This window comes from Arachis stenosperma, chromosome 2, assembly GCF_014773155.1.
Source record: "Arachis stenosperma cultivar V10309 chromosome 2, arast.V10309.gnm1.PFL2, whole genome shotgun sequence".
NCBI classification, from domain to species: Eukaryota; Viridiplantae; Streptophyta; class Magnoliopsida; order Fabales; family Fabaceae; genus Arachis; species Arachis stenosperma.
Genome location: NC_080378.1, coordinates 85077841 through 85101173, shown reverse-complemented (window position 1 = coordinate 85101173; position 23333 = coordinate 85077841). Strand labels below are relative to the sequence as shown.

At 32.7% G+C, this 23333-nt stretch overlaps 4 protein-coding genes across 4 annotated transcripts; 2 read left to right on the top strand and 2 right to left on the bottom strand.

The window, feature by feature from the left end:
- Positions 1 to 3124: 3124 nt before the first annotated feature.
- Positions 3125 to 5546, top strand: LOC130963096 (uncharacterized). Its single transcript, XM_057889247.1, has 4 exons — positions 3125 to 3261; positions 3376 to 3574; positions 3963 to 4064; positions 5154 to 5546. Exons 1-4 carry the CDS (start codon positions 3125 to 3127, stop codon positions 5544 to 5546), a joined length of 831 nt encoding a protein of 276 aa, XP_057745230.1.
- Positions 5547 to 6037: 491 nt separating this feature from the next.
- On the bottom strand, positions 6038 to 8871 carry LOC130960368 (uncharacterized). Its single transcript, XM_057885747.1, has 4 exons — positions 8426 to 8871; positions 7129 to 7659; positions 6659 to 6724; positions 6038 to 6529 (listed from the first exon to the last, which is right to left on the bottom strand). The coding sequence occupies exons 1-4, from the start codon at positions 8564 to 8566 to the stop codon at positions 6470 to 6472; spliced, it is 798 nt and encodes a 265-aa protein (XP_057741730.1). The 5' UTR covers positions 8567 to 8871; the 3' UTR covers positions 6038 to 6469.
- A 1336-nt stretch (positions 8872 to 10207) lies between these two features.
- On the top strand, positions 10208 to 15274 carry LOC130963095 (protein STRUBBELIG-RECEPTOR FAMILY 2). The gene is made up of 15 exons (XM_057889246.1): positions 10208 to 10301; positions 10835 to 10961; positions 11068 to 11139; positions 11228 to 11293; positions 11655 to 11726; positions 12195 to 12266; positions 12361 to 12426; positions 12500 to 12565; positions 12654 to 12982; positions 13229 to 13497; positions 13578 to 13843; positions 13939 to 14083; positions 14263 to 14405; positions 14491 to 14647; positions 14955 to 15274. Exons 1-15 carry the CDS (start codon positions 10208 to 10210, stop codon positions 15144 to 15146), a joined length of 2136 nt encoding a protein of 711 aa, XP_057745229.1. The 3' UTR covers positions 15147 to 15274.
- Positions 15275 to 15668: 394 nt separating this feature from the next.
- On the bottom strand, positions 15669 to 21556 carry LOC130961622 (CDK5RAP3-like protein). Its single transcript, XM_057887592.1, has 10 exons — positions 21337 to 21556; positions 21082 to 21216; positions 19667 to 19761; positions 19452 to 19546; positions 19198 to 19333; positions 18965 to 19114; positions 18279 to 18803; positions 17834 to 18042; positions 17251 to 17383; positions 15669 to 16080 (listed from the first exon to the last, which is right to left on the bottom strand). The coding sequence occupies exons 1-10, from the start codon at positions 21395 to 21397 to the stop codon at positions 15949 to 15951; spliced, it is 1671 nt and encodes a 556-aa protein (XP_057743575.1). The 5' UTR covers positions 21398 to 21556; the 3' UTR covers positions 15669 to 15948.
- Positions 21557 to 23333: the final 1777 nt, after the last annotated feature.

The window sequence follows — 23333 nt, the reverse complement described above, 5'->3', positions numbered from 1 at the left end:
TAAAAGTCTCAGTCTTAAATTCTAATCGTGCCTTTATATGCTAATAGGAGGTTTTTAGCAACCCAGCTATATTGGCCCAGCGAAAAAGAACTGGTTTTCAGATTTTGCGATTTCAGTCAGCAGGTAACCAAATATAATGGCGAATGTGCAGTTTTGTCCAGTAGTATCAATCTCAATTAATTAGATTACTGATTTGGCTTGATGTTCTTTAATTTGTTGTTTTTTACTATTTTCTGCATGTGTGAGGCTGATTGCTTTGTCCCTTTGTTGCTTTTCTATGGATATTTTTTTTAGATTCATTGAGCTGTTTACTGAACTAGAATATTCTCAATTATCTATTCTAAAGCTTTCCTCTCATTATAACGTTAGTTCATTTACGTGATTATTGTTCTCTTGTGTTGCTCAGTTGGTAATAATAGTAGATTTAAAATACCTCTATTTGCTAAATAATTAGGTGAAATTATGTGAAGCTTTTTTAGCATGTTTTGTTACACGACTTAACTTTGGAAAGAAATTTGAATATAGGGTGACAGAGCTCTTCCCTCAAATTTTGTTTCAACTCATGGGGAAGGATTAGGGCCAATATTCTATGTCAGTGACGAGTTAGATAATTGTTTATCGCTGGAGGTGATCAGAAAGAATGATCAGTTGCTGATAACTCAGTACTCATTTGAATTGATTAGAACTTTCTATCTTATCGATAGACCGGCATCTATTCAATTTAGGTATGTTGGTTTTGGAATTTTTTTTATTTCATTGTTCGATAAGGACAACCAACCCATCCAAGTTCACCTTGATCCTGACTGCTATGTTCCTGAGCTAATGGACCCAAAGATACTTGATAATGTGTCAAGAGTCTTCCACATAAAGTATATCAGGATGGAAGAGGACTCATCAGCTGATGTGATTGTTCTATCTGGGTCTGAACCAACGGATGAACGGTTTTCATCGGATGGTGATGAAGACAATGATCAAGATGGGCCACTGGTGGGGGATAATCCACATAATCCGATAGATTTGTGTAGTGGCAGCAATTTATCATCGGAAGTTGATGAACACATTAACGCGTCAAATGAATTGGCTGATCCTAGGTAATGCTACATGTAACTATTTTCTTTGTCTTTTGTATTTTAATATTATTTGATAGCTTTGTATTTTTTACTGTGGTGACTAAGTTTCATATTATCTTGAATTAGATATGCTCCAGAGGTTTCTTATGAAAAGAAGATCACAGCTTGGGATGTCGGACAATCTAGATTGGTAACTTGATCTTAAAGAGTGTTTTCTTTCTTTTTTTTTCTTCAAACTTATTGATGTTCTTCCTAAATCTATTATTCATTGTGTATGAAAATATTATGTTTATGTTAAGTATGAATTATTCGTTGCAGTATTTGGCTTCAAAATTTGCTGTGTATCTTAAACCATTTGGAGATGGTTCGATTTGGACGATCACTGGTCCAGATTCCAATGTTGAGAAGAATGTGTTCTCTTTTCACTTACTGAATAGTGGAGGAAGACGTACAGAATGGAAATTTGGGGTCGGGTGGAGTGAATGTTGTAGAACATACAATTTAAAGGAGGGTGATACCATCACTTTGAAACTCAGCTCGATAGCTAACCGCCAGATAGAGTTATCGATTCAGCGTTGTTAGGATTCCTATGTATAACTCTATTTGATGGATATTTTGAATTATATGTTAAGTTGTCTTGGACATATTTTATTTTTTGTTTAATGAACAAATTTATATATGTTGTATATATTTTGTTTTGCTAACAGTAAGTATCCTGACGTTATGTGTTCTTAAGATAATACGTAATAGTAAACTACATCTCTATTGTAGTTTTTTTTCCTATTTTTTTTAGTGTTTAGCAATTGTTTGAATATTTTATTAATTTTTATTATCTTACAAAATATGTTATATATTTATTGACATATTGAATAATTGTTGTAATCTATTTTTTTATTTTAGTCTAATGATAATTTTGTAATTATTCACAATTAATACAACATATTTATTTTTATAAAATACATTTTAGTTATATTCTTAGTATTTTTCTTTTAAAAAGGTTTAAATTTCGTGAATCACGTGCATTGCACGGGTCATCACGCTAGTAGTACAGTATATGACGCACTCACATCATACACGTTTCTTTATTCGAAATACCATCAAGTAAGGAACACAATATATATATATATATATATATATATATATATATATATCAATTTATATACTGATTCAGCGAAATAAACCTGAATATTTTCGATGATTAAATTATGGGCGGCTCTAATACTATTTGTTAGAATTTTTTCCAAATTCTTTAATCTAAAGATCATCCATGTTAAATCACCAAAAATATAACATAATGCAGAAGCGTACCTGTACTCATAAGAGTCAGAAATTGATGGAAGAATTCGGATCTTGTGGTTCTTTCGATCTTCTTCAACTAAAGTCTTCTGTATTCTTAAGTAGTTGAACTGCAACTCTTTTGATGGAAAAAGAGCAACAAAGGCAGCTTTTGCTTGGTTTTAACTCTTTTGAGTATGGCACCCATTAAATCATAAAACCCAAATAAAATAGTATCTAAAAGTCCAAAAAATAATATATCTGAAATCCAAAAGATAATTATATAAGGAACAAAAGATAATATCTGATTTTATTCTCATTTAATTTCAAATCAAAAGTAATAATGATTTATTTAATTAGCATTTATAATAATAAATGAGATCATCATTATATAAGTTATTTAATTTGAAATAGTATAATTTGTGATTATAATTAATATATGTATTGCCCATAAACAAATTAGAAAATTATTTTAATTTCTTAACAATTAAAAATTGACACATTTAACTTTAGTTGATGTCAACTAAAAAGGGTAATTTTTATCTTAGATTTTTTATTTTTTTGAAAAATTAAAATAAAAAGATAACATAATTATTTTGAATCGAAACATCCCAGGCAAAATCAAAACGAACATAAATTGTCATATCTCAATCTTTTTATTTTTTTCAATCAGTAGATACTTTCATCCAATATATAAACTCTACTACCGCATTATTAAACCACTTACTTCAATAATCTTCTTAATTCCTAGTTTGTTTCTTTCTTTTTTAATCTTGAATATGGCTTCAACAAAGTTGCCTTCAGGTGCAAGCAAGAAGTTCAAACCTATAGATGAAGAACTCATTCAAGATTTTCTCCGTAACAAAATCAGTGGGAGGCCTCTACCAAACTATGGAACCATTCTTGAAGGTGAATTGTTTGGTACAGAGAAGAATCCATAGAAAATTTGGGAAGAAAACGTTGAAAATTCTTATAACGGGAAGGACCTTTATTTCTTCACTACTCTAAAGAGGAAGTTCTTGACTAACAGCTTGCGGATGGTTCGCACCATCGGGTTGGATTCTTGGGAAGGTGAAGACATCGGAAAAGAGATTATGGCCAATAAAACTAACCAGCGCATTGGAACGAGGAAACAATATCGCTTTGAGAAGAGTGGTACTAGCCACGATGGTGGATGGATCTTGCATCAATATACCATTGATTCTTCTTTGTTACCGAATCCATCCAATGTAAGTATCATAATTTTGTGCATATTCTTTAACCACAGGTTTCAAATTTGAATCAAAAGAACTAGTACAAACTAAATTCTTGTTGGACTTTGTTCGGTAACGTTTTCATGATAGATTAAAGGTTCAATTGCTAATGGACATAGAGTTCTAAAAGTGTTAAATTTCGTCTTTATTTTATTTTATTTTATTTTTCTCATTATTTCTATTTCTATTTAAGAAACAAAATCAAAACACAACTTAGGTGACCGCTACATTATGCTTAGTTTCTCAATAACACAACCTTGGATAATTTTTTTTGGTTGATATATATATTGACCGCTACATTATTTCTGTCTTGCTCCAATTTCAATTAAACAAAGGTTAATGTATTTATATATTTTCTTTGCAGATGAATAATTATGTTTTATGCAGATTTAGAAAGAATAACATTAAACCTCGTCAAAAGAGAAGGAAACCTGTGGCTCCTGAAACTGTGGCTACTGTAATACCGGTAAGTATTGATTTGATTGATGTGTTTAGTTTTTTCTAACTATAAGGAAAAAGTTCAATTTTGATTTTAAGCTTATTAAATTAATAGTAGTTTATAGCTTATTGAGTTGTGTTTATGTGACTTCAAGTTTTAATTTAATGTCTCATACACACTCTTTCTTTTCAATAATAATAGTGGTGCCTTTGAATATGACTGAGTGTTGTTGAAATAACAAATTTAGGAATTACATTTTTATTTATTTGAACACAATATTTCTAATTAATTTGAGAATTATAAAGTGTATATGATTTGATTCTAACTCTTTTTATAATTTGAAAATACTGGTTCTATTAAAAAATCTGTTTGAATTTTATTATATATAAAGTAAGTTTTTTTTAATACTTTGGTTTTGATTATTTAAGTCCATATTTGCGTATCTTACTATCTACATATTTATAATTAATGGCTCTTTTATTTAAATGGAGCAAAGATGTTTTAATTTATAATTACAGCTTCTCTTGTTTGCAAGACTAAATAAATAAAAGATTTTGATTTTGAAAGAATATAGGCGAATAAAGTAGTTCGAGTAATTAAATAAAATAATTAAAGATTCAGTAATTGATTTAAGAACTACAGCTTATTTTCTGGTAGACCTTACTTATTTACTTTAATTTAAAAACTAACTTGATTTGCATATATATTGGGCGAAAGTCAAATAATAATTATTTTTTAATAAAAAGTAAAAATTTTCTATTTTACAACAAATGTCACATTCATCATAGTATTTGTATTGTAAGCATTATTCTGTATTTTTTTCTTCTTCCAATTGAAATTGTGTATGAAAATTATTAAATTTTGTTTAGATTAAAGTAAATCTGAATTTATGATGCTAGTTTGGATATTTAATTGGACTTGGTTTCCTACCTTATTTTCTATAACCATATACTAGTTACATATCTGAATCACACAAATGGTGAACGTACGGTTTTTGTTTTATGTTTTTTTCATTATTATTATTATTATTATTATTATTATTATTATTATTATTATTATTATTAATAGAATCTATAGGTCAAGTTCTTGATATTATTATTGTGTTCTTGATATTAGAACGCCAATGATTATGCTGAGATAGTAGAATTTGTTAATCAATCAGAGAATGGAGATGAAAAGATGGAGATTCAAAATGAATCAGCAGAATTTGTTAATCAATTAGAAAATGGAGATGAAAGTATGGAGATTCAAAATAAATCAGCAAACCCATCAAACAATAATGGAAATAAAAAGATTGATGAGATTCAGAAAGAACTAACAAATCAATTAGAGAATAATAAGGATGAAATAAAAGTTGAGGCTTTGGCTACTACTATTGGAATTGAGGCAAAGTGTGACGAAATGGAAGATGGTGATGATGATGGTGATGGTGATGATGATGAAGATCACAATGATATGACATGGCCAGAGTTTTTTGCAATGCAATTGATAGAAGTTAACAAAGATTGATTCATCCCAAACGATGATGTCCCCCTAATTCCGAATAAATTTCACAATGACATGTTAAAGAGGTTTAAAAAAGTTTTGTGATCAACTATATCTAATTTTTGTTTTTCTTTTTTATTTATTTTTAGTTTTTTAAATATATCCTCGTTCAATTTTGTACAGACTTTTGTTTTGGTCGGATAGATTTATGTATTAATTTTTTTAGTGAATTAAGAACTACTTATTAATGTAGTTAATTTGTTTAACTTTGTTCTAGATAAACTGAGGGTGCTTTTTCTGCAATTTAACATTTATTTGGAAGATGTAGTATATGCATCATGCCTGTTAATTAATGGGGTTTAATCTTGGGCTACTCCCAAAAAAATTCTAAAATGACTTTTGATATTTGGACCTTGGAGAATTGATTAATGAAATAAGCAAAAAATATGGTTGATTGCATATAGTACTTTTATTTTTTTATTTTTTTAGAATTGTATTTCCAACAAGAGAAACGATAATGATAAATGATATATTACGATTATTTTAGGGTCTAGGGATAAATTGACCAAAGAAGCTTATATTGGAATGGTGGTCAATAATCTATACAGATGTTGAGTCTAAATAATAAAAATGAAGAGAAAATTACAATGAAAAACTCATTTGAACTAAACTGAAGTATAACATAAACCCTACATCAAATCAACTAATTCATACCCTATAATAAGGTATGCCATTAGGCATTAGGGTTAGTGATGAGGCAAGCTTGAGCTTAAGGATAATAGGCTCCGGCGAGGCAAAATATAGTGCTCGACCGAAATGGAATGACACCCTATACATGCATATCCATGTTCACATCATTGCAATATGCATTTACAGGCAACAGCGCTTGCTTGGCGAAAAAGGAGACGACAACGCACAGTCAGGTGTTCATCTCAGAAACCATCAAGTTAGTGATCATCTTCATTGGTTCCAGGGCAGTTGGTCAAGAGAGCATCCTTTGATTCATACTGAAGAAACATATAAAAATCAAAATTTAATTTATAGATAATTATGAGTTTCAAGAGTGTCAAAGTTTGGTTTTTAGTATTACTACAAAACAAATATATAAAAAGTAACTGTATGTGTTGTTTACTCACCTTGCATCCACAAAAGAGGCAATAATTGTGGTCATCCCTCAGTTTCATCAAAACTTCTTGCAAATCCTGAATCGATTACATGTATCACTATCACAGTTGCAACCAAATACGAATGCAGGAATATATTAACAAAGTTCAACAAGAATGAATGTCAAAGTATAAGAAATACAACAACGACAAGTAGGCTTTGTGCAATGGCTAGGTAGGATCGGCTTAAATGGATCAAATGATGACAAAGAGCAATGAGTAATATTTGTTTAAATCGCTTGGTATTTAGAGTATAACGAGGAGAAAATTAATCAGCAATGGAAGTGTATTAACTTGATGTGTGTGCTTGAGCAGTTAAGATCAAGAGAAAAAGAAAGCATTTGTGCTGTTTCCATGTGTTATTCGGGGATGCAACATAAATCAATACCAAAACATGGTTAAAAGGAGTGTTCAACCAAAAATATAACCTTTTAGTTACGTACCTCTTCCGTTATTTCTTCCTCTTCCTCATCTTCCTCTTCTTCATCATCCTCATTCTTTTCCGGTTCAATGATTTCTCTATTCTCTAATTGATCAAGGGCAACCTTTGCCTTATGGAAATTGGCTACAACTCTCTTACTCTGCCATCGCGACTTCTGTCTCAACCCAAAGTCTTGCATTAGATCCTCCTCTTTCCTCCTTTTTCTCTCAGCTATGATTTCCTCCTTTTTCCTCTTCTCCTTGTGAGGATCATCTAAGCCAATACCAGCTCGCGATCGTCGAATCTCAATCCCCACTGGCTCAGCCCTACCCAAACCCTCTTTGCCAAGGGCAGCACCGGGCGTATAACCCATTTGTTTGAGCAGCTTAAACCCAATGTTGGATTGTGGTATTGGAGCTTCCACTTTTGCCAATGTTTGCTCATCCTCTTCTTTCTGCTTTCTTTCTCTTTCAAGTTTTCGCCGTTCTTGCCAGCTGAGTGTTTTTAACTTACTCTTGGAAGAGCTGATCGGAGGGTCTTTCTTGCCAGAGATCTGCACATAAGAAAGGGATCCTCTTCACCAAAATGTAACTATAGTACATATAATCCCTAAAATAAAAGAGCTTAACATAATTTAAGCCATAATTTAAACATTACATAAGTTCCCATTTGTTTTTCCTTTCAAATAGACATATAAAAGCAAAAGCTCATATATCTTCGAAAATGCATGAGACAACACTCCCATTTTCAAAACTATATCCAAACTGAAATTTTTGGGGATAATAATCTAGCAGCAATGCTTTATTCTTTAGAAAGATGAATTGCTATCCTTAGTCCCACCTTATATGATGAACAAAACTAAAGAAACTAAAAAATTGGCAAGCGAAACAGATAATTGGTACATTAGATATATGAAGAAACCAAAGACCTGGTAAGCAAAACAGATAATTGAAACCTTAGATATATGCAGAATATAATTTCTGCAAATTTTTATTTTCAAAAAGAAGACTCATTTTCTACGTGATATTAGAATGAGCATCATAATCTATTCCACTTATCATCTACTTGGTTCGTCAAGTAATTAGCTCACTTATCTACTTAAGCTGGTCATAAATTACATCAAGCACCGTTTTTCTTTCATCATTTATTAATTCTTAACACCAAGGACTAAAGTTTACAAACACAAGAAAACATAAGAACTAAAATTTAGAGACACAATTGCAAGATCATGTGAAATCAGATCACTATACCTAATTGAGTAAAAGGAAGCGACAGAACGAAACGACAATGGAGGGGAGTAAAACGACGAGAAGTAATACCTTCTTGGATGAAGATTTTGGAAGAGGCTCAGATGGAAGGAAGCGTGAGAGGTCACCCATGTAGTCATCGTCCTGTTCTTCGGTCCCGTGGTTGTTGTTGTTGCTGCTGCTGCTCTGCGTGTTCGCCGTTGATTCAGCCATGGCCAGCTTCGCCGCACTGGGCTTGGCCGCTTGCTCACACCATAGCTTCGATGAGGCTAAGGGGAACTCTGCCAAGAAACTGGAGCACGACCCTGCCGGGGGAGGTAGCGGCGATTGCAAAAAAGGAAGCGTGCACAAGAGATTTCAATCAATCAGAACATAGGGAGCTAGAGTTGGCGAGCGCAGGGGGCAGATTCACGATCACCGTAACTGAAGGCAAAGGATGCAGCCGTTCCTTGCCCGATTCTGAGTCCCTGAGAGTCGAGAAATGAGAGGGATTGACGCCAAAGTTGAATTCAACTAGTTTCTTTATTAGATGAACGACTCAAGTTGTTTCTATGGCTCCCACATTAGGCTAGCTTCTTTCTGATTGTTGGGCCCAGGTTGGGGCTGTCCAGCCCAATCAAAAAATATGTCCAAAAATAATTCATTGAACAGCTTAGATTGGTCTAGTAATTAATTACTAATTTATTTAAAAAAGTCTCAAGTATTCGAATTTTGTCTTGTTCATGCAATAATTTATTGGTCAACAATAAATTTTTAAATAAAAAAAATTATTTGTGAATTTGTAAAATATTTTTTTTAATTTTTATTTATGATATTTCTACTTCTTTAAATATTAATTAAATTAATTATTCATAATAATTTTAGTACAAAAGATATTTTTATAATTAATTTCTCTTAATAGTTCTTTAAAATATTCATTTTAAACTTTCTCCAATAATTTATTAAAAATATCATTTTAAAAAAATATTTTTTCCTTTTACTAAGAATGTAAATTCTAATTTTATTCCTTTTGCATATATTTTTAAGAATTTAATTATTAGATGTTTTAAACACATACTAAAATTATAATTATACTAGATATACAATAAAATTATCTACTAAAATTAACTATTAATGTAAAACACACACCAAAATATAAAATACGTATTAAAAATAAATTAAACTATATATATATATATATATATTTAAACACAAAAATATAATTATTAATTTGATAGTTGATTTTTTGTTTACAGATAGTATTTTGGATAAAATTATTACTAAAATATAGCTTTAATAAATATATAAAAATATATAAAAACTTAAATTTAAAAATGGTAAGAAGTACATATTAGTATTTAGTAACCTTGTTTAGTAATTTCAAGCTCATATATCTATTACATTATTTAATAATTTCAAAAGGGAAATGCCGTTTACTTGTTTAATAACCTTGCTTAGTTATGCAACAACCAAGGGGACGTGATTTCTGCACGTGTACGTTGCGCGCCAAAACTAACTAACGAATAACGATAACGTCTTTCTTCTCCTTCCTCCAACTCTCTCTTTCCTCCTCCTTCTGCAAGCTCAACCCAACCCACTCAGAGAGTCACATTGACTCAGCGAGCGTGTGCGAAAAAAAAAATTAGCAAACACGAACTCGAATATCAGAGGTATCAATCTTTTTCTTTAACTAACCTTGAACCTTTTTTTACCTTTTTTACCTCTTCTCTTCAACATGTTTAGCAACCGAGAATGTACGGCAAAATTTGAGTGAAAATCAGGGCACTGATTTTTTCGGTTCGTTTCAGTTTCTTCCCGGAGAAAGGAATTAAGCAAGGAGATTAAGTTGACGGGTGATTCTGTTTCTCTTGGAAAATGAATCGCTTTTTCATCTCCGTTCATTTTTTCTTCGTTGTCTTCTCGGCAACTCTGATTTCTCAGAATTCAGCATTCACTGATCCTCTTGATGGTAATTGTTTAATCATTCTTTGAAAACTTGAGCAAACTGTTAAAAAAAATCCTTGAATGACTTGATTGCTTTTATTGTTTGGTTCCAAAGAAAATTCGTTATACTTGTCATTGTTGTTTCAAGATATTGTAAAGAAAATTATCCAAATCTGTTTGGAAGTTTCTGTAATTTTCTTTTGTCGCAGTTTGCAAAGATTTCAAAACTGTTTAATTCGGTGACTGAGGGCTACGCTTAATTACTCATTTTATGCTCCTTATGTCAAAACGTTGGCTTCATTACTCGGATTTCAGCATTTCATTTTGTTACTGTTTCTAAAACTGTGATCTGTTTAGGGTTTGTCTTTATTGTTGAAAAATTGGTAAAAATATAACTTGAGGAGATAGAATCTTAACTTACAACAGGAGAAGATCATGTTGCTGATCATAAAAAATTCAAATTTAATTGAACTCTTTTTCTTTCTTTCTTTTTTTTCTTTTTTTCCTTGTCTTTCACTAAAACCATGTTTCTTGCTATTCCTTTTTTTGGGTAAACAGTCTCCGCTCTCCAGGATCTATACAGAACCTTAAACACCCCGCCGTTGCTGGAAAGATGGAATGGCGATGATCCCTGTCAGGAGTCTTGGACAGGAGTAGCATGCTCTGGCTCATCAGTTATACACCTGTAATTCAATAATTATACACTGATTATATTCACATTCAGGTCATAGATGCCATTTAAATAATAAGTTATAGTATCCTTATTTTTAATAATACCTGTTCTCATGCAGAAAAATTCAAGGATTAAACCTCACTGGATATCTTGGAGGCCTTCTCCACAATCTACAGAACTTGAAGCACATGTAAGTAATTACATTGCTTAAAATTCCCATAAGGACATGTTTATTTTCAAATTGTGCACTCTACTCACTTCTGTAATTGTTTCCTTAGTGATGTCAGTTCTAACAACATAGTGGGAGAAATACCATCTGGTTTACCCCCAAATGTCACACACATGTAAGCCTATTTTTCATTTTGTTCCTGAATGACTAACTGACTATTAAGTGTGTTCTGACAATTCTTCTTTTTCATCTCTCTTTCTCTCTTTCTCTCTCTCTCTCTCGCTTTTGATTTGACAGAAATATGGCTTACAACTATCTGAGCCAAAGTATCCCACCATTATCAGCCATGAAAAAACTAAAACATCTGTGAGTTATTGTAGCATTGATTCAGTCCAAGCTTGTTAAACTAGATTAGCATGAGAAATATTCTTAACCAAAGTCCATTCACAACATGTTTCTTCATATTCTCTAATTTTTATAAGTTATAGTAACTCAGTTTTATAAATGGCTGTGAAATCGTGATCCTTGTCTTGCAGGAATTTAAGCCACAATTTCTTGTATGGACCCATTGGCAATGTGTTTGCTGGGTTAGATGAACTCAAAGAAATGTATGCCTTCTTAACCTGAGTCTTATTTTGCATTTGAAAGAAATTAGCCATTGCAAAGAATTTCCATAGATATCTTTCTTGAATTAGTTGGATATGTATCAGCCAAACAATGAAGCCGAAATATACCTTCTCAATATTCAATAAATTAAGAATGGACAAAATTAGAAGGATACTTTGTTTGGATTCAGTAGTAAAGTAGTTGAAATACTCAATTTGAAAAACATGATTTCTCCTATTTCATTACAACCAAACCTGTAATTCAACTCAAATACCAAGTAATTTCCTAGGTTTTGAAAAGTTTCCACAAAAATGAAGTTCGAACTACATTATTCTGAAAAAGAAAAAAGAGTAACAAAGCTTGGAAGTGGATTGAGTCGTATGTTTATGTCTGACAGAAGAATGTAGTCTTTTTTATTTTTCTGTCCAAATTTTAGCCTGGACCCTAACAGGATGACTTTCTTTCATCAGGGACCTTTCCTACAACAATTTCACTGGAGATTTGCCGAGTTCATTTGGCTCCTTGAAAAACCTTGGGAAATTGTATGTTTCCTTTCTCCATACGTTCCTCACCCATTTTCCAAAGCTATATGTATTTATCAGGGTCATGTTCATTTGATATGGTGATGCTTTGCAGGTTCCTTGAGAACAACAAATTCACTGGATCAGTCACGTACCTGGCTGCGCTTCCTCTCACCGATTTGTAGGTTATCATTTCAGAGTTTTGACAAGTATGACTACAGTTTCATCATCTGCTAACGTATCTATTTTGTCAGGAACATCCAGGATAATCTGTTTAGTGGGATTCTTCCACCACATTTTCAGTCCATACAAAACTTATGGTTAGTAGTGACTATGACCATTTTTTATCTCCTCCAGCTACATTCTTAGATATGAAATGAATGAGCACATAACTATACCTTAAATTAGGATTGGAGGGAATAAATTCCAAGCAGTGGACGACTCTCCTCCCTGGCCTTTTCCTTTGGACAGTGTACCAGTTGAGCATAATAGTACTCGTCCACCCATAACGCAAATGAATGCCATAGAGAACTATGCTTCTGCTAAAGCAATCAAGCACAAGAAGAAACACATGGGCCCTGGAGGAATAGCTTTTACAGTTGGTGGAGTAACATTATTGGTAGCTGGATTGACACTCTTCATTGCAACTCGTTTGAATAGATTACATTCTGAGAGACTGAAGAACTTGGAAAGTGTTGAAAGATCATTCCCTTCTCTTCCAATCAGTGACTCAAAAGGTATATCCTTAAGGAGAGAGTGTGGATGCTGACTGACACACCCTAAGTGAAGGGAAAACATTAAAGGACTCAAAAGATGTCAAAAAATTCTTCTGTTCATTCGAATTGCAGATTTAACAGTAAAATGAGTGATATATCATTGCCATTCAGCTGTCTCAACTTCCTGTATAATATGTTCCAATCTTTAGTTCAATGATTTGAGTTCCATGTTTAACCAGTCTTTTCTCCATTTTTTATTGGTTATAGATATCTCTACTACTGCTGTAGATGAGAGCCTGCAAATCCCACCTTTCAATTCTGCATCCCTTTTGGTTCCAAGGCGACTACCTTCCCAAAATCATAAAAAAAATGGAGAAACAAGGAGGAGTTTTTCTGAAAGAGAAAAGGTCACTGGGAGGACAAAAGTTTATACAGTAGCAGAGATTCAGTTGATTACAAACAGCTTCAGTGAAGACAACCTTCTTGGAGAGGGATCTCTTGGTCCTGTTTATAGAGCTGAATTTCCAGATGGAAAGGTACCATCCAAAGTAATGTTTTAAAGAATCTCATAATCATTTGCTTTCAAAATATAATACCTTCCTTTCTTCTTTGAAAGGTTTTGGCTGTGAAGACTATCACCATGGCGGGCTTATCTTTCAGTGAAGAGGAGAAGTTCTTAGATGCAGTTTGCACCGCTTCCCGTTTAAAACATCCTAACATTGTTGCACTCAAAGGTTACTGTTTGGAGCATGGACAGCATCTCCTTGTCTACGAGTATGTCAGAAATTTAACTCTAGATGATGCTCTTCACAGTGATGCATACAAGCCTTTGTCATTGACCATCCGTCTCCAGATTGCTCTTGGTGTTGCTCAGGCTCTGGCGTAAGTTCAATGTTTTCACTCAAACTTATTTCTCATAAAAAATATGAAAACTTATTTCTCATAACTCAAACTTATTTCTCACACAATGTTTGCAGCTATATGCACTCCAGTTCCCCTCCTGTAGCCCACGGCAACTTGAAGTCTTCCAATATTCTGCTAGATGAAAATCTAATGCCTCGTGTTTGTGACTGCGGCTTGACTATTTTGAGACCACTGACAAGCAACAAGGTCAAAACTCGAGTAAGTCTCTGCAATAATCATCCTCACCTAGAACTACTTTATGCTGCATTTGCCACTGATATTATACACTGGATTAGGGAAAAACCATGTCCTTGTTGGAAATAAGATGGTTTGAATGTTGTTGGAAAACAGCTTGATTGTAATCTTTCTAAAACTTTGGTGAATGTTGTTGGAAACAGGCTTTGGAGATTTCTATCAGAGATGCAGGCTACATTTCACCAAACCATGGTCAACCAGGAACTAACAGCTGCATAGAAAGTGACGTCTTTGCATATGGGGTGTTGCTTTTGGAACTATTAACCGGAAGGGAACCTTTCGATGGGTAAGCTACCTTGTGCCGTTTCATGTGTTTCCTTTTTGGGGGTTGAACTGAATGAGATGATCCCTGTTACTGTTATACAACACAGTTCCAGGCGGAAGGAAGAGCAATATCTAGCTCAATGGGCTTCATCCAGGCTTCATGATAGCGAGACCTTGGAACAGATGGTGGATCCTGCAATTCAAAAGACATTTTCATCCAAGGCTCTTTCTCGTTATGCTGATATACTCTCCCTCTGCCTACAGGTATAATAGTTGCTTCTCAAATATCAAATATTGCATGCTGTTACGTTTGGTGGAGTTTACGGTGCCTATGATGGCCTATAAGTGTTAAATTAAATTCTTTTTTTTTTACATTTTAGTAAAGTTTTTTTGTTTTATTTTTTAAATTAAAAGTATTGTTAAATAATAAAAAGAGTTACTTTAATTTTAGTAATATTTTTTTAAACCGTAGGATAGGCAGCATAGCATGCATCGGTATGTTTTGTTCTTCAGGCTTATGTGTTTATGCGTTCTCCTTCTTCTTGAAACTTGTCTGTCTCTTCCATAACAGCCTGTAAAGGAATTTCGGCCACCAATGTCTGAAATAGCAGAATCACTTGCTTCTTTCATGCAACGGCTCAACGCGTCAAAGAGCGGCGCAGCAGATAGGAATGGACCAGTGTCTGATCCGCTCGAGAGGTCTTTCCGGACAACTGCATCTCATTTTATTGCTTCACCCACATTGAGCTACGTGTCCGCCTGATGTTTTGAACTAACTCGGTGACCAAAAAAAGCATCCACACTTCCAGTGATTTCTTTCATTGACATTAACATGCCAGAAACTTGCATATCCCTGACCACTCTTCGACATTTTAATTCGTTTATACAATATTACAGCATGAATCAAACAGCTTAAATCTTTTTGTCATTGCTATTTTCTTTGTTCTTTCTTGAGAAATCCGACATTACTTTTCCTTTTGTAGAAATACTATTTCTACATCAAATACAGCTGAGTTTCTTTTCAATCTAAAACTGCCTTTGTCTAAGACTCTATCGAATATTTCCGCATTGCTTTCTCTCTCCCTTTATGAAGAATAATTCATATTTCCTCATCAATTCTTGTTTTCCAAACTTGCTCTTTCCTTCGTATGTAGGTTGAGATGCGGAAGAATAGAAAAAATAGAGAGAAAGAAACAAAATTGTAAGATAAAAATTATGATGTAATTTGGAGGGGAAAAAAAGAGAACATAAATAATTGAAAGAATAAAAGGAAAAGTAAAAAAATAATTGTTTCTCTTAATACGAGGAAATTGAAATTTGATATAATTTGACGGAATCGGATGACACAATTTCAAATGACAGTACCAAAGGTTACTTTCATTCACAGCTTGTCACTTGTCACCAAACATTTATCAGCAAAGATTCTTGACATTGTCACTAAACATTTAACGCCAGCACGCAACTATACCAAAGAAAAGTATCTATCCGATCATACACCTCATTCTTCAGCTATGTTGTCTAATTTATCCACCTAAGGCTTGATCATTATCAGAAGAAGCTTCTCTTCATGCTCCAAAGCCACTACTCAAAAGAGTGTTGATCTCTCCGATTATATTAACTGGTCTTCCGTCAAACATGGATGAAAGTGTAGTCTCACACAGTTTCTTCAGCTCCTTTGTTTTTGCCAACGCCGCTTCCTGTAATTCCAATAGCAGTTTGTAATTTAATTCTCATGTAATGAACATGTAATTCAGAATTTTGTCTTTCTTGATAGCAAAGAAATGAGAAATTAAGAATTAGGCAATTGAAAACAAGAAACGGCAGGCTTCAGAATGTGTTTGCTTGTTAATGAAGTTAGGGAGTGGATAGAACAAAAGCAATATATTGGTTCGTATCCCCTAACAGATGCAAATAAAAAAGTGAAGAAAATAATTACCTTATTTTTATAAAAAGGATAAAATAATGACCCACGTTTTCAAAATTCTTTAAAATTACCTCTAATTTTTAACTTAATTCTATTTTATAATTCTACTCATCCCGATATTTTTTTTACAGTGAATAGTCATTCAAAATTGTTTTTTCAATTTTACTTAGTCACATCACCATCATCCTCATCTCCACCCCAACCCCAACTCCAACCATGATTCCCAACCCAATCCCATCACCCGGATAGACACCCGAGCTGCAACCCCACCTTGCAGTCAGCCGCCACCCCACCCCAGCCCAACTCCCTCCACCTCTTCATCCAGCAAGAGAGGGACTCGGGGAGGCGTTGCCTCCCCTTTGCCCAAGCGGCTGACTTAATGTTGATGTAGAACAGTTTCTTCCTTACTTTAAGTTATATGTCCTTTAAACCACCCCTTCAAGCTAGGGGAAGATGTAACCTATGTTGAATTTGATGTTGGATTTATTATATAATATAACCTAGGGTCTATTCTATGGATTGACCACTCATTATTTTTTGTGATTTTATATGCTTTTGCTTTATATGAAAAACACCATAATCTTAACCATAATCCAGAAATATCAACGGTTAATTCTATGGCTTGCACCCATGATCTTAAGGTCACACATAGACAACATATAGGAAAATTGTTATTAATTGGTTGTGAATGGGAATCAAATCAATCAATTGTTTTGATTGAGTTTGGTATTTCGGGTTAATCTAAGGGATTAAAGATTCGAAGCCCAAGTAGTTAAATGATAGCTAATTCACCAAGGATTGGGATTTAGGTCATTTGAAACTTGGTACTCATAATCCTTTTGTGCTAATACTCTCGCTGTATTATTTTTCAGGATACATTTCCCATGAAAGGAAAAGTAAACAAAAATGAAAAAGATTTATTAGTAAGCACACTAGAACTCACTTGTTTTGGCCACGATGAAGATAAAGAATTCTGCAGTTCCATACGTTTAGTAGCCAAATCCTTCAAACCATCTTTCAACTTCACTTCATGATGTTTCTTTTCCTCCAATGAATTCACTAGCCTGTCTAGAAATCTGAAATTCATGCCAGCACACAGTCAATATTAGATACAGTAGGAATGCTACTCAATAAAGAAGAGTTAAGAATAATAAATACACTAGAGATTCAGTGAGCAACTTTCAAAATATCATTAAGCATATATACACTAGAGACCCTACACTCTTACTTCTGTCATTTAGACAAAACATACCAGCCTTCTAAATAAACTAACATCTAATCTAAGTATAATTCTTATCTGGTATCTGTTTGAGAACATAAATCAGTACTCCTCCAGAGTTCAAATTATCATATTCCTGTTTGAGATAATTCCTGTTTAATGCATTAGTCTTCAAATGTAAAATTTCAACTCCATTGAGGCATTATATAAACTACATGCAACTGAGAAACCCTTATACTACTGAGTTTATCTACATTATAGTCCCTTTCAGATGCATGGCATCTTAAGCATAAATATTAACCACTACCTTCTGGAGTTGAGAATCATAATCAGATCCCTTGTCTTCCTATTCGTCAGCAATGAAATTGCCAATGAAACATCACTTTGCATTTTATCTATAGCATCAGGAGTATACTGCTGTAGTACAAAAGGAGCAACAGCCTGGACTTGATGTTGTAAGGATAAAGTTTCTGCATTGCTCAACTCAGCCAATCGTTGATTTAAAAAGGATTTTAACTGACAACAGATAAAATCAATGCAAAATTTAAAATATACTCTGACAATAAAAATATCAAAATCAAACAAATAAGTTCATACTGTACAAATAACTGTTTACATGGAAAAGAAAATTTAGAGATTTGTTACATTTATGTTTCTTTTACTTGACAGGAAGTGTAAGAAATAATTTTAAATTATATAAGCAAAATCTATAAGTTAACAACACAAAGAAGGTTACCATCACTGTCTCATACCTCATATATATCATCAAGAACCTTATTTCTGTATTCTGTGTCTAGGAGCTGGCTCCTTTCATCCTTGTTTTCTGTCAATTGAGATACAGTATCTGGAAGAGAAGCTTGACTTTCCACTAATGGAGTTTGGGCATTAATATCATCAATCACATCAGCTTGAGGAGCCTCAACACTGATATCCCAAGATATTCCTAGTTCTTGATTTGTTGGATCTGATCTGACATCCTCCACTGGTGCAATCTGTATGGCATCAGAGGCATTAATGATTTCATAAGGACCCAACCCATTACTGGTATCATCCGTTTCTTCTACTGTTCCAATGTCCCAATCAATCTGTGAACTATCCACTGAAATATCCCAGTCAATGTCTGGCATGGCAACTTCCACATTGCTCACTAATGGATCTAGTTCATTGTTGCTTGAGTGAACAGTAACATTATTAATCTCAGATCCAACTGAAACATTCAAAGATGGCGGATTTTCACGCATGCTCGTCAGGTTTTGTAGCACAGTTACAGAAGATCTCTGCAGTAATGATTATAAACTGATTTAATTTATGACTTCATTTATTCAATTATGAAATCCTAAACTTATCCTTTGAGACACGAGATTCAAAACAACAGCAGGAATATTGAATCTTACTGAAAGAGAACTATAAAATGATAAGATTTACAGCTCTTGCTTACTTCCTTTTCTGTATGAGCATCTCTAACAAAATTTGAATAATATTCGATTGCTTGTGACATGTTGTCACTGTTTACAACATTCAAAATCTTGCTAAATGTGCTTGGAAGTGATTTTGCCGTCTCCAAAAGTTCTAGTCTGACATTTTTTCCCTACAAAAACATATAATCATTATCTCCTTACCAAAAAGAGCACATCGATTTAAATAAGGCTCAAAACCCTCCACTAATGTAACCTGTAGGCCTAGCTCCTGACAAGCTTCTGCATATTTAGCCGCTGAGAGAGCTGCACTTCTTTTTACATCAGCTTCCTTGCGATCTAGTTCTAGCAATTGCTGTTGAATCTTCTGCACCTGTTTTCTCTGATACGGGCTTCATAACAGAAACAAATTATTAGTGCTAAAACAAAAGAATAAAATAAAATAAAGATCCCCTTTAAGGATATAGAACAATACACACTCACAAGTGATTTTCTTCATACAATGCTTACATTTCATAGTTTACATTTTGAGTCATAATCTGTGCAGCCTCACCAAGAAACACATGATCTTTCTCAAAAGATCGGACAATCGCCTCCCAGGCACCCTAGCCAAAGAAAAATAAAAAACAATATATAAGGAAAAAAGAAAAATTGATACACAGTGTGAATCATAGTTATAATCTCAAAAACGCCAAGAAGTGAACAGATCAATATGCCAATCTTACAGCAGCACCCGATAGGCGGCCAAATAAGTTCCGGCTCTCTGGAGTGGACTTTAAGAGAATATCATATATCTGTTTGGCCTCCAAATAACCAACTCCTACAAACAGCAATGCCACTTTGGTGATCTCAAAATATTTGGAGAAAGAAAACGAATTTTCTCCTTTGATATCAGGGAAAGATTAGAATACATTAATATAGCAACATCTTTGATGTAAAAAGAGGTACTACACCTTATTTGCACCCACAATTTGTCACGGATGCAAAAGGGAAACAGCAACCTGAAAAAATTACACTACCATACATAACTACACACAAAATCTAAGCCTTGGTCACTAGGTAGAGTAGCCTACATTGATCAAACAATGCCAAAGTGCCTATCATAAACCATATTTGTCTTTTAACCATTTATATTCAACTCACTTTTAATAATTTACTCTAAAGTTTTCTTAGTTCTCATTCTACCTCTAAATACATGACTACCTCCATTGCCTTGACAGAACTTCTTTGGACATGTTTATACCACTAAGATGAGATTGTAGCATATTCCATATAACTGGTGCTACCCCAACTCTCTCTAATAATCCCTCATATTCAGTCTTGTGTGTCTACTAATTCATCTTAGCATTCTCATCTCAAAAACATTAAGCTTATGTTCATGTTGGCTTTTAACCACCAAACATTCAATTTTATATAGTATTGCCAGTCTAATAGCTGTGCATTAAAGTTTGCCCTTAAGCTTTAGTAAGGCTAAAGTCATTCTCCAATAGCTAATTATATTTCAAAGTACCAATGCAGCTTTTAATCCCATATTATGCAAGTTAGCATAATGCAAGAACATGGTCTGAATTCTGATGCTATGTATGAGATGCAAAGAGGGGAATGGAAACATAGAAATGAACCAATTAAGGAGTTAGTTACTGGCAAAGTATGCTCAACAAATAATAAGAATAAGGGGGAATTTTCCCCTTGTGAGAGCAACCCATTCAGAAAAGCTAATACAGAAATGACATGACCATGTGCAATGAAGTTTACAATCATCCCAATATACTGGTTCAATCATTTTCTGTTACGGTTCCATTGAGAATCTTCTTTTATGTTTTTGAATGTCAAGATCATTTTCACTGCAATTATTTCTCTACCTAGAACTCATAAACTGCACACTCCGTTCCGTTTGGAGTCTCTTAATTAGTGAATTGCATAGTACTTCAAAATTACTGTTGGCTGACCCAACCACCAAAAACTTCTTATCCTCATTGAGCTTTGACAACTGAATGCAAACTAATCAATCCCTACCTACTAGAAACGACACCACAAGTGGCAAGAATGCAGCATGAACGACAGAAACAAAAATTAAGTGATTAATTTATCAAAACAGTTATATAGAAATCTAAAGCAAAAAAAAAAAGGAAGAACAAACCTTCAGGGTCTAGGGTTTGAAAATAGGGATCAGAATCCTTTGGAAGGGATGAGAATTCCTTGGAAATTCGAGCCCGGATGGCAGCCACACGCTTCCGCCAATCTGCGGGTACCCTCTTGCGATCGACCAACCATTCTTCAACCGGTACAAAATAAATAAATAAATTCAAAAGCAGAAATGGAACAATATATATAAACAAGGAACATAATTAGTGAAATTGAAGAAGAAGAAGAAGAATAGAAGTAAGTGTTTGACCTCCGAGACGAGAAAAAGTGATGTCGATGGGGAGGTTGCGAACGTCATCGGGTGTTTGCATTGCAAGGGATCGCCAAGTCCACTCAACTGAGAAGCAAAACAAGACACCGAGAAATGTTTTTCTTTTCTTGGGATTATGGGTTTTCCGCCTTTGATTACTAATTTTTGGAGATGAAAATTGAATTGAATTCTCGACTGAACTGATTTCAATTTAATTCTGAGTAGCATATTACATTATTATTACTGCCATTCTTTTTTTTTTTTTTTTTTTTGCTTACTGCCATTCTTATTCTTAGATTTGGAGTTTGGTTACAGTTTAGTACTTTAGTTTTTCGTATTAAAAAAATTAAAAAACATACTTTTACTAATTAAAAAATAGAAATTATTTTATTTTAACCAAATAATATGCAAAATTCTAAAAAACGACCCAAATTTATCATTCTACCAATAGAATTAAAATTTTAAAAATTAAAATATTTAACCAAAATTCAATCAAGATTAAAACAGATATAATAAAATAAAATATTTACGTATAAATATATAATTTTTTTAAAAGATATTTTTTGTGTTTTATTATTTTAATTTGTTATTAATCACAAAAAATCGATCCAGTTCAACTAATTTATCAATTTTTGAATGATTTTTTTCAGTTTGACCAATTTACTAATAATAAACTTTTATCTTGAACCGGATCAATATGGTGATTAGTTTTCAATTAACTTAGTTGAACTATGATTCTGAGAACTATGATGATATTATTAAAAGCATAAAATTCAAACAATAAGAATTTCTGTGTTTTTAATTTGGTCTATATAACTATTTTATGTTTAGTTTCACAAATTTTTGTATTCAATTTTACAAATTTTTATATTTTTGTTACTCATTTTTATATATTTTTTTTAATTATACATACAAAACTTCTTAAAACAAATATTAAAGAAACATAAATTTTGTTTAAGAAAACATAAAAATTTGTATATGAAAATAAAAAAAAATTGAGTTTTTTTCTTTTTCTTTTCTCCTCTTTAAACGTTAATGTTAAGCACAAACTCTATTAACCATAAATACAGAAAAAAAAAATACAAGAAGGAATCACAAACATTTTGGGTTTTTGTGTTTATTAAAATATAATTATTTGTTCAATTGATAAGATATATATCATGCTGAGTTATTTTTTCATAAAATTTCTGTATTTATATAGAAAAAAACTTTTGTATTTCACTATAAAAAATTTCTGTATTTTTTATTGTCCTTTAATTATTCTTTCTTCAACTTAACAAATTTTTTGTGTCCAACTTCATCAATTTTCGCTTATTGAAATTTACCATTTAACTGGATTTACGTTGATGAAATGAAAGCTATATAAACTTATCCATTATTATCTTTAAATTTAATTACATAATAAAATATGTAACGTGTTTTTAAGGATAATTTATATAAATAAATTGTTTGTCTCTTAAATTTATGCAATTGCATTGTTTCAAATATAAAGACGCAAATATATATAGAAATTGCTACTGTTAGTAGCGGTTTACCGAAACATATAATCCACTCTAGCCAACACCAGATTACATGCGAAGGGAGAAATCAGAAACTGCTAGAGGCTATCGCGGTTTCTGTTTGTTGATGCTTGGCCATAAACCGCAGTAGCGATTTATGTGTATTGGGACACATGTATAAACCGCTAGAAAAGCAGTTTACGTTGAGTATGAAAACAATTAGTAAAACTAATCTTTATCTAAAAAAATAATTACAAAACAAATAATTAATGGTATATACTATTTAAATAATATCATAAATAGAAAAATTTAATTTATTATTTCACAATATAATTTAAAAAATATAAATATGCATGTAATAAATTTTTTATTTGTATTTATTATTAAAAGTGAGACACAAATAAAAAAATACAATATTCAAAGTATTAAATTATATAAACCAAGATTAATTTTTTTATTCTCATCTCTTTTAAAATTTATAAATAATAAAATAATTTA

What these genes read in the sequence shown, in the direction of transcription:
- LOC130960368 (XM_057885747.1), bottom strand. Translation starts at nt 8,566, where the DNA reads ATGGCTGAATCAACGGCGAACACGCAGAGCAGCAGCAGCAACAACAAC. An exon ending in CAAAATCTTCATCCAAGAAG is followed by an intron (nt 7,660 to 8,425) that starts GTATTACTTCTC and finishes TCTTATGTGCAG; the next exon opens with ATCTCTGGCAAGAAAGACCC. An exon ending in AGGAAGAAATAACGGAAGAG is followed by an intron (nt 6,725 to 7,128) that starts GTACGTAACTAA and finishes TAATCGATTCAG; the next exon opens with GATTTGCAAGAAGTTTTGAT.
- LOC130961622 (XM_057887592.1), bottom strand. Translation starts at nt 21,397, where the DNA reads ATGCAAACACCCGATGACGTTCGCAACCTCCCCATCGACATCACTTTT. An exon ending in TCAAACCCTAGACCCTGAAG is followed by an intron (nt 19,762 to 21,081) that starts GTTTGTTCTTCC and finishes TGCTGTTTGTAG; the next exon opens with GAGTTGGTTATTTGGAGGCC. An exon ending in CAAAATGTAAACTATGAAAT is followed by an intron (nt 19,334 to 19,451) that starts GTAAGCATTGTA and finishes TCTGTTATGAAG; the next exon opens with CCCGTATCAGAGAAAACAGG.
- LOC130963095 (XM_057889246.1), top strand. Translation starts at nt 10,208, where the DNA reads ATGAATCGCTTTTTCATCTCCGTTCATTTTTTCTTCGTTGTCTTCTCG. An exon ending in CCCCCAAATGTCACACACAT is followed by an intron (nt 11,294 to 11,654) that starts GTAAGCCTATTT and finishes CTTGTCTTGCAG; the next exon opens with GAATTTAAGCCACAATTTCT. An exon ending in GGTGTTGCTCAGGCTCTGGC is followed by an intron (nt 13,844 to 13,938) that starts GTAAGTTCAATG and finishes CAATGTTTGCAG; the next exon opens with CTATATGCACTCCAGTTCCC.
- LOC130963096 (XM_057889247.1), top strand. Translation starts at nt 3,125, where the DNA reads ATGGCTTCAACAAAGTTGCCTTCAGGTGCAAGCAAGAAGTTCAAACCT. An exon ending in TGTTACCGAATCCATCCAAT is followed by an intron (nt 3,575 to 3,962) that starts GTAAGTATCATA and finishes TTTTCTTTGCAG; the next exon opens with ATGAATAATTATGTTTTATG. An exon ending in CTGTGGCTACTGTAATACCG is followed by an intron (nt 4,065 to 5,153) that starts GTAAGTATTGAT and finishes TCTTGATATTAG; the next exon opens with AACGCCAATGATTATGCTGA.